This window comes from Apodemus sylvaticus, chromosome 2 (assembly GCF_947179515.1).
Source record: "Apodemus sylvaticus chromosome 2, mApoSyl1.1, whole genome shotgun sequence".
Classification (NCBI taxonomy): Eukaryota; Metazoa; Chordata; class Mammalia; order Rodentia; family Muridae; genus Apodemus; species Apodemus sylvaticus.
The window spans coordinates 64054978-64064389 of record NC_067473.1 but is presented as its reverse complement, the minus strand read 5'-3'; the positions used below and the strand labels follow the sequence as shown (position 1 = coordinate 64064389).

The 9412-nt window shown below is 43.7% G+C and overlaps 1 protein-coding gene across 3 annotated transcripts in view; it reads left to right on the top strand.

Moving 5' to 3' along the window:
• The first annotated feature begins 5328 nt into the window (after positions 1-5328).
• The window catches only part of Braf (B-Raf proto-oncogene, serine/threonine kinase), a 125087-nt gene continuing 121003 nt past the window's right edge, over positions 5329-9412 (top strand). For all 3 annotated transcript variants that reach the window (XM_052173513.1, XM_052173511.1, XM_052173512.1), the window contains exon 1: positions 5329-5674. In XM_052173513.1, the coding sequence (XP_052029473.1) occupies positions 5510-5674 (165 nt within the window). In that variant the 5' untranslated portion in view covers positions 5329-5509. The remainder of the gene's footprint in view (positions 5675-9412) is intronic.

Below are 9412 nucleotides of genomic sequence, written 5' to 3'. Positions count from 1 at the left end.
AAAATGTAAGAATTTAGACTGCATTGTTGTACTGCCTTGATGTTCACACAGCATCCTACAACCCAAAAGTGTTCTGTCTGCTTAGATCACAATCTGGCTTGCTCGTTATTAGTGACAAGAACACTGTTTGGGGCAGAAACTTTCAGCAAGTTTACCCACAGATGGCCGCACTAGGCTGTAGGAGAAAGTACCCAGGAGCAGACAGGCCGTGTTCAACGAAAAGGACTTGTGCCTACTTTTCCATGAGGTGAGGACTCATGGAAGATAAAGGGAGGGTCGGCTTGTCAGACTACTGAGACACATCGTGGTAACTCCCACAGCAAAGCGGAGAGAACTGGGCATAGTCAGTTCTACAGAGGACCTAGTTTATTATTCTAAGAAAGACCCATGGTAGTTTTAAAACAAGTCTGAGCAGGGTATGGTGGCACACGCCTTTAATTCCAGCAGATCTCTAAGAGGTTGAGGCCAGCCTGGTCTACATAGTGAGTTCCAGGCCAGCCAAAAATCTCACACTTTTTGAAAGAGTGAGATCCTCTGAAAAAACAAAAACAAAAACAAAACAAAACAAAAACAAATGAAAAATGTTCTACAGTATCCAGAAGAGAAACAAGAGAAAAAGTGTAAACTTCGGTGTCTAAAGTTCAGGATGCTAGTGTCAGTATACCAACATTTTGACTACATGATCTCATAATGTGTAAACTTAAATCCCTGTTTATTGGGTTTGTTTGATATGGTTTATTTGTATTGCTTTGTCATTATTGTTTTTAGATAGCATCTCACTTTATAATCCAGGCTGGGGGACCTCCAGTCGAGCATCCTCCTGCCTCAGTTTCCTGAGTGCTAGGATTACATACCATGCTACCTGGCTTTGTCTTGGTTTGTAATCTGTAAAATTAGGGAAATAACAACAATCTAATTAAGATAGTGTATCTAAGAATGACAAGCTGCATCTAACACAACAAAGAAAGATTTAAACCTATCATATTACAGCACTGTGAGGACCAGGTATTATAGTTTTGCCTTTTGCAAACTATGAAATTACCTTCAAAATTCAAAGTAACACAAAGGTGGCTTATCTCTTTGCTCCATCCGGTCTGGGGCTTCAGCAGAGTAGACGCGATGCCTGGGGATATCTTCTAGGACGGGAGGGCTCCCGAGTGCTCCGGGAGGATTTACTGATGGTTCAACTGGAACCACAGCTAAGTATCCACACACAATTGCACTCACTTCAATCACCCGAGCTTCCTCAGTGTTGCTGCTTCAGGGCAGTCAGACTTCAGGCCTCTACAACTGTCACATGAGCCTTCTGTGGCAGTAGCAAGTTGAAAGCTCTTTCATACTTTGTGGTCTGGCTCCCAAGGGCACACAGTATCACGTCTGTTGTGTTTTATTAGACGCAGGTAAGTTACTGATGTCTGGTTCAAATTCAAAGAGAGGTGATATGCATCCCACCTTTTGATGGAAGTTGGATCAAAGAATTTCCAGCCCTTTTGTGTGTGTGTGTGTGTGTGTGTGTGTGTGTGTGTGTGTGTGTGACAGGGGTTTCTCTGTGTAACCCTGACTACACTGGCTGTGGACAGTCAGGGCAGAACTTAGAGATTGGAAGTTAGTGTAATTAATTAATTGCCTCCCCTCAAACCCCCCCACCCCGCTTGCTTGCTTTTATTTATTTATTTATTTATTTATTTTCTTTTTTTTTTTATGATCGGACTTCAAAGTGGCCCTAAAAAAGTACCCGGTAACTAACATTTGAAGTATCTTACGTTGCTTTGTTGGTTGTTTCGATAAACACCACAATCAAAAGCAACTGGGGGAGGAAAAGTTGATTTCAGTTTTTAGGTTCTAGTCCATCATGTACGAAGCTAAGGCCGGAACTCAAGCCGGAGCCCGAGGGAAACCTGGATGGCCACGGAGGAGTGCTGCTTAGTGGTCTGCTCCCCATGCCTTGTTCAGCTTGCCTATTATCTATGTATTATTTGTTTTTGCAGTTGAAGAACAGCTTTTATTAGAGGAAGTAAACAAATACACAGCAGACATAGAGAAAAAGATGCTACACAAAACTGATAGCAGGCTTGAGAACCTGAAAATCCATGCCTCCTTCAGGTCCCGGGGCTTTTCACAGTTCCAAAGCTCTTCCGTTCCTAGTTCCTAATTTAGGGCTGGTCAGTTTGCAGAAAGACGGGGTGGCTGATTGGCCCACAACTATTGTGTAAACCTGTCCGGATCTGGCCTTGGACTTGTTAAACCAGTCCATCAGCAGTGGCGCATGCTGGCAGGAGAAAAGCCCACAAGGCCTTTGTTTTAAGCTGTGATGCTTTTGTCTCGGGTCAGGAGGGTGAGGAGGAAGAAGCCGGCCATCTTGAAAGTTCAACGTCTTTATTACTTAGTCGTGGCCCTTCTCCCCATATGTCTGCCTGCCGAGGAGTCTGTTGAACTCCTAGTCCCTCATGCTCTCTTCTCAAAGGTCACCCTAACTGCCCTTAGGAGTTTGGGGGAACAAACTTCTCACCTGCTTTGAGCTGAGCAAAGGGGTGAGAAGGGAGGGCAACAGTCAAAGTGCCTCAGAGGAGGCTTGACCTAAGGGCTCATGATAAAATTTTTTTAAAGATGTATATATTTATTTTATGTATATGAGTACACTGTAGCTGTTTTCAGTCACTCCAGAAGAGGGCATCAGATCCCCATTACAGATGGTTGTGATCCACCATGTGGTTGCTAGGAATTGAACTCAGGACCTCTGGAAGAGCAGTCAGTGCTCTTACCCGCTGAGCCATCTCTCCAGCCCTCACGATAAAACTTAACCACTATCTAAGGGCTCATGATAAAACTTAACCACTGGCAATGATTTAGAACCTAAATAGCCTTCAGCAATACTGTATATTGTTTGTTTGTTTTTGTTTTGAGACAGGGTTTCTCTGTATAGCCCTCGCTGTCCTAGAACTCAAGTCTGTAGGCCAGACTGACCTCTGATTTAGAGAGATCACTTGGCTCTGCCTCCTGAGTGCTGGGGTTTAAAGGCATGTGCCACCACTGCTCAGCTGGTAGTGTATATTCTTGATGTGTGACTTGAGAGATGTATCATGAGCGGTAGATGTCTCTGCCCATGTACCAGAGGTACTGTCCAATGGAAGTGGGTGATAAAAGCCAAATCTGAGTGACATGCAGTTTCTATTTGTTGAAGTCACTAGACATCAGCGTCTAAGTGACAACGTTGCTGAGTTGGTGGTCCTGGACCAGAAATTCTGGACAAGGAATCAAAAATGTTACAGTCTAGGGGGTCTTCATTTGGTTCCTTTTCTCTGCCATTTAAAGAGTTAAAAGGCAGGAAAGGTCTTGAGCTTGTCTGGTAGCAGTGGAGAAATCTCAAACACAGTCAGCAGGAGCAGATAGGATCAGCAGTTGAAGGAAGGCCTTTATTGAGGGTGAGGAAACACACACATACAGCAGGAACACCATTAGTTAACAAAACTAACCAGCACACAAGATAAAAAAAAGTTGGATGAATGGAAACTGACAAGAATCCATCTTAAATGGACAAGGCCAACCATCCTGTAAAGAAATAATCACATAAAACATGATCACTGTATAGATTGATGTTGATAAGGATATTGTTTAAAATGGAAGCATGGAAAATGTCTTAGAGACAGGGCCTGGGGGTGCTTGCCTCTGATCCCAGCACTCCAGAGCAGAGGTAGTCAGATCTATAGGAGTCAGGTTCCAAGACAGCCAAGTGCTGTTACACAGAGAAACCCTGTCTCAAAGAAAACAAAAGAGAAATGTCTTAGACATTTTAATGTTGTGAAGAAATGTTATAACGATACATTCTTAGGGAGTAATTTCCTAAAGTAAACCAAGGACAATTAGGGACTAAAAAACTAACAACAAACAACAACAATACCCCTCAAACCCCAATAGTTGTGTTTTGGACAAAATCAAGGAGGAAGAGCTCCTTGCCTGGTTGTCGGCCCTATCTCTGTATGCTTAGGCATTATGCATTCATGGTCTTAAAAAGTGCCTTAAACTAGCATAGCTTGATAATATAGTCCCCCTTATCATCTCCTTCACTCACAAATGCCAAATCGCTTCTGACTTAGTTCTCAAGGGAACGTCCCTGCTTGGGAGAGAATGTGCAATGTCACTGGCAAACACAGAATAGCTATTTGATTGGTGGCATTCTTTCAATACAAGACCATAATGCTTTGATTCGCCAAGCAGCCACACATGCACTGCTTACCTTGAAACAAAGCATCGGTTCCCAGGCTTGTGGAGACCAGATCAAATAGGCAGACGTCCTGTGGTCAGAATCTTTCTATCTCTCCATTCATCCTAAATGCAGTAAAGAGGTTAGAGGCGATCACCCCCTCCCATCACTAGAAGCACACACATGTACCCACAGACAAATCATCTCAAGCGTCCATGACTCCACGTTGAGTTAAACTTGCAATTACTGTACAGTATCGGTGACTTCTGTTTTTCATTCCTGTTTTCTCTTTTTCTTAACACACTTCTCTTTCCATTATTCCCTTCTTTGTATTAAACGTACTTTAACCACGTAATTTACATAATGAAATTGGGTTTAATTTCATTCTGCAACTAGGGCTTCTCTAACACAATTTAATTATCTTCTCCCAGTTTTTTTTCATATGTAGTTTGAAGAGAATGCCTTAGACCGGGATCTACAAAATATTTTAAATTATTTTCTTTGGAATAAAAATTAGTTATGATGCCTAAGATGTCTAGAATGGCCATGTGTTTTCCTCAGGCCCTAGTGCATGGAAAGAGCCGATTGACATTAAATGACTGAAACTAGGCAACAAATACACTGAAGACCAGGTTTAGATTTTCATTTATACTCCCTTCAATAAAGTCCTTTAGGGACAGGATACAAAGACCATACTGAGGATTTAGCTACTCCAAAACATATTTCTATGAAATTTGGCTTAGCCAACGTTTAAACCTTGGGGTTTAAGGTCTTATTTTTATGACACCCAGAGCTTCTTTGTAAGGGCAGTAATGAGTAGTAGCATAGACTTCCAGGCCTTCCTCCCTCTAGGATTTTAACTTTTAAAACACCACCCCTGCTCTTCTAGTAAATCCCACATGACAGAACAGGCTGGGGACAGAGGAAGAGTAGGAAGCAGGAGCCATGGAAACTGTGCGGGTAGAAACGTGTGAGCGCGAGGGTGGTTGGAGGAGAAGGAACACTCCCCTGGAGACAGTGGCGCGAGGGTGCTCCTTGGATGACGTCACGCATCTAGGTGACGTCACGGCCATGACACGCGGGTGACGCCGTTGCCGCGGCGACTCCTCGTCGTCTCCGCCCCCTCCCCCTCCGAATCCCCTCAGGCTCGGCTGCGCCGAGGGCCGCCGGCGGGTTCCAGAGGTGGCCTCCGCCCCGGCCGCTCCGCCCACGCCCCCCTGCGCCTCCGCGCCCGCCTCCGCCCGCCCTGCGCCTCCCTTCCCCCTCCCCGCCCCGCGGCGGCCGCTCGGCCCTGCTCGCGCTTCGAAGATGGCGGCGTTGAGTGGCGGCGGTGGCAGCAGCGGTGGTGGTGGCGGCGGCGGCGACGGCGGCGGCGCAGAGCGGGGCCAGGCGCTGTTCAATGGCGACATGGAGCTGGAGGCCGGCGCTGGCGCCGCGGCCTCTTTGGCTGTGGACCCGACCATTCCTGAAGAGGTGAGTGGCGGCGCCATCCCCCAGAGCTCGCGCGTCGGGGGCTCGGCTGGCCAGTGTTTATGCGAGGGACCGAGGCGGCAGAGGGAGCCCGGCGGTGCTTGGCAGCCGGCGGGGACGTGGTTATCGGCCAAGTGCCCCCCCCCCCACCGTCTTGTGGCTCCTCGCTACGTAAACATGCACGATGGCCCGGGGGGGTTCCCCGGCCCCCACCCAGATGAGGCCGGGGCAGCGGGGGCAGAGCTGGAGCCTTTTCATGGGGATGAAGCTCTGCGCTGCAGGAGAAGGTCACGCCTGGCTGAGGCTTCCAGCCTTGCATCCCTGAGACGTTTTCCCTTTTGCTAGCCGGCAGGGACGGCGCCGGAGATGGAGCCCTAGTCCTAGGAGCCGCCGTGTGCGATTACTCCCTCCCTGGTCGTGGGGATGACGGAGCGCATCTTTCCACTTTCCTATCCTCCCTTTGCAGGCCCTTGTTCCCTTCCCACTTTGCTACTTGTTTGGGGGATTTTTCTTTTGACCGGTTTTGCCCAGGGGATAATTTTGGTGTAGTCTTTATTTTTTCAGCCCCAGATTTTACTATCCCGAAGCTTTTCCCATCCTGGTCTCTGATCCCCGAATAATAATGTTTGTCAGTGCTCCCTTGCTGACCCTTAACCTCTATCCTCACCCACCACCTCGCTCATTTCCCAACTGTACCTACTTGCTTCTAACCTTAGTTTCCATCCACTGAAGAGCATTTTTGCCCTTCTCTTGCCCTAGTCCTCTTGTGGGCCTCTACTCCATTCCACTGCTCCCTCGCCTCGTTATCCGTGGTCATCTTCACAAATCCTTTGGGCACTTCGGAAGCTACTCACTCCCTGAACCCCAAAGCTGTCAAGATTCCATCAGGTTTCACGAGGCCCTTTGCTCCCTTGCACCGCTGTCGCTTTGGGTTAGTCTTTCAGTGCACATTCACGTCTCAGTTGATATCCTTCGTGGGGTTTTTTTTTTTTTTTTGTTTTTAAATGGGTTAAATTGATCCCATTTTCCTCCCATCTTTTTCCTCTCTCATGTTTACCTGACTTTAGTACTTGGCTTTTGTTAGTCTGTCCTTGCATCATTCAGCTTATTACATTATCAAATTACTTAATTTATTCTCTTTTTTCTGTATGTAAAATTTACGTTTACCATTTGGGCATTATATCACATGAACAATGCTGTATTTTACAAACAATTGACTAGAATACCGTGTTTTACAAATAGTAAAACACGAGAATGACTTATTTTTGTTGATTTTGCTTAAAGAAAAGCTTGCTGCTTGTTTCCCAGTTCTCATACTGCCTCCTTATCTCTGCAGTGTTCTTTTTCCTGCCTTGTTATATTTACTTGGGAAGTTCATCCACTAGTCGAGATATATTGTTAGCAGTCTGTTCACAATAATATTGGTTTTCCATCTTTTGATGCCATCTCTGCCCAGAATGTGCTCAGTATCATCATTTGAGCCACCCTAAATTTCTCACATTTTTTTCTTATTTCTTCTCACTTTGAAATAATTCCAACTTTCCATTTGAATTCATGCTCAGGTCAGTTTCCATTCACATTTCTTTAGTTCCCCCAGCTTCTCCCTCTGAGTCTAAGGATAACGCTCTTCCCCTCATCCATTTCCTAGTTCAGTTTGTTTTCCTTATCCCTAGTTACCATTCACTCTGTCCTGTTTCCTGGCTTTTGGTACTTAACTTGCTGAAGCTTCCTCTTGTCTTCCCCACACCTCCACATTCCTTCTTATTTATAAACATCTTTGTTCTGTTGACATGGAAATTTATTTTTAGGATACATTGTTTTTAATGGAGAAATGCTAGGGGTCACATCTGCTGTCTATTTTCTCCAGGAATCGGATATGCCTTTGTCTCAATAGGCACAGGTGTCTTTGGGCTTTACTCTGCAACCCATGTTAGGGTGTCTTGAACTGTATAGATATGTGAGGACTAGGATGGAAGTATGAGCGAGTTAATGGATGGTGTTAGACAAGGAGAACTCTGGATATAGCACTGACTTGTGAACTTTGTTTCAGGGCTGTTAGGACAGTTTGCATTTCTGTCTGGAAGCGTTTGTTACTTACTTGGGAGAGCATGAGCACTTGGATCTCTTACCTCACCCCCCTGCCCCCTTCTTTCTGAAGTAGTGAGTATTAGGGCTGTAATTTTCTGTTTGACACTTTCTAGGCAATCCCCATGTACCAGTAGGCCTAGATGAAGTTAAATTAAATCACCAATAACTGAAGGCATGTTTGTATCTCCTGAAATTGTCTTCTTCATTTATTTAGTTAAAAGCAGATGTTTCTCATTGCCCTCTTCCCAGGGTTTAATGTTTGATGATGACAAAAAGAAAAAAAGATGACAAATATTCATAAGGAAATAAATTCTTCCAGGAAGTAGTATTGTGGAGCCCAGGCTTGTCAGAAACTCAGTATGTGGCTGAGGCTGTGGTGAAAACTCCCGATCTTATGCCACTGCTTCCCAAGACTAGGATTACTAGCATGTGCCCTATACCCAGCAAGTTTAAAGTTAACATCAACAGAAGAAACACAAGTATCTTGTGGTCTTTTAATTAACTGTCTTTTTTATATGAACTTAAAGGAATATCTTTAGTTGTTAAGTAGACAGAAAGATGAAAAATTGTGAATGTGTGTAATGAAATTTTTTTTCTTTCTTTCTTTTTTTTTTTTTTTTTTTTTTTCAGAGACAGGGTTTCTCTGTGTAGCCCTGGCTGTCCTGGAACTCACTCTGTACACCAGGCTGGCCTCGAACTCAGAAATCCGCCTGCTTCTGCCTCTCAGGTGCTGGGATTAAAGGGGTGTGCCACCACCCACCCATGACATTTTATTATATATTTTTATCTTACCTGGGTTTAAAAAAGTTTGTCAGAGAGAAATTTCAGCTGCACCAAAACATATCGATTATTGAAAAATTAGGAGAAAAAAAAGTAGAAAAAGTACCCACAATGTATAATTGCTCTAAATATTTGCATGTATTACAACTAGTGCTTGTACAATACATTTTGCATATAGATTTGTAACTTTTGAAATAATAGTACAGCAAAATTTATGAGTCCCTAGATAAAGTATCATTTAACTGATAACTTTTTGGACATTGGGTTATTATTATTTTTAAGTGCTGTTATCAAGCATCTTCGACATAGAATGTAGACATTTGTATGTAAAATTTTGTTGGAGAATGAACAGATTTCATGGCCTATTTTTGTATTACTGTATAGGTTCCCAAAATAAAATATTCTGATAAATAAGAATTTACTAAATGTTTATTTAGTATCTTATAATCTTGCTATTAAGCATTTAATTCTGACCATTTATAGTTCCTTGATGATACTTTTTTTGTGACCATATGGTATAACGTGGTATAATAGTACCAGATGGTTAATAATAAATATGTATTATTTAAAATGTGTGATACCAGAGTGTGATATTTATTACCTGTTCCTTTCATGCTGTATTTTTAGGGAAGAGAGTTTCTTAAAACTGTAATGCAATTACAATTGTATTATTTTTTGTTTTCAAGATCTCTTAACCAGTCTTGGCTAAGCTGTATAATTATAATAATGCATTGGCTAGGGACTATTCTAGGATGGGATCTACTTTATAATGAGGCCCACTGTATTAAAATACATCTTTGTGAACCCTGCCAGGTTAGGTTGCATCATGCCTCTGAGAAGTGGTATTCTCATTAAGGTAGGAAGGTGTGCGCA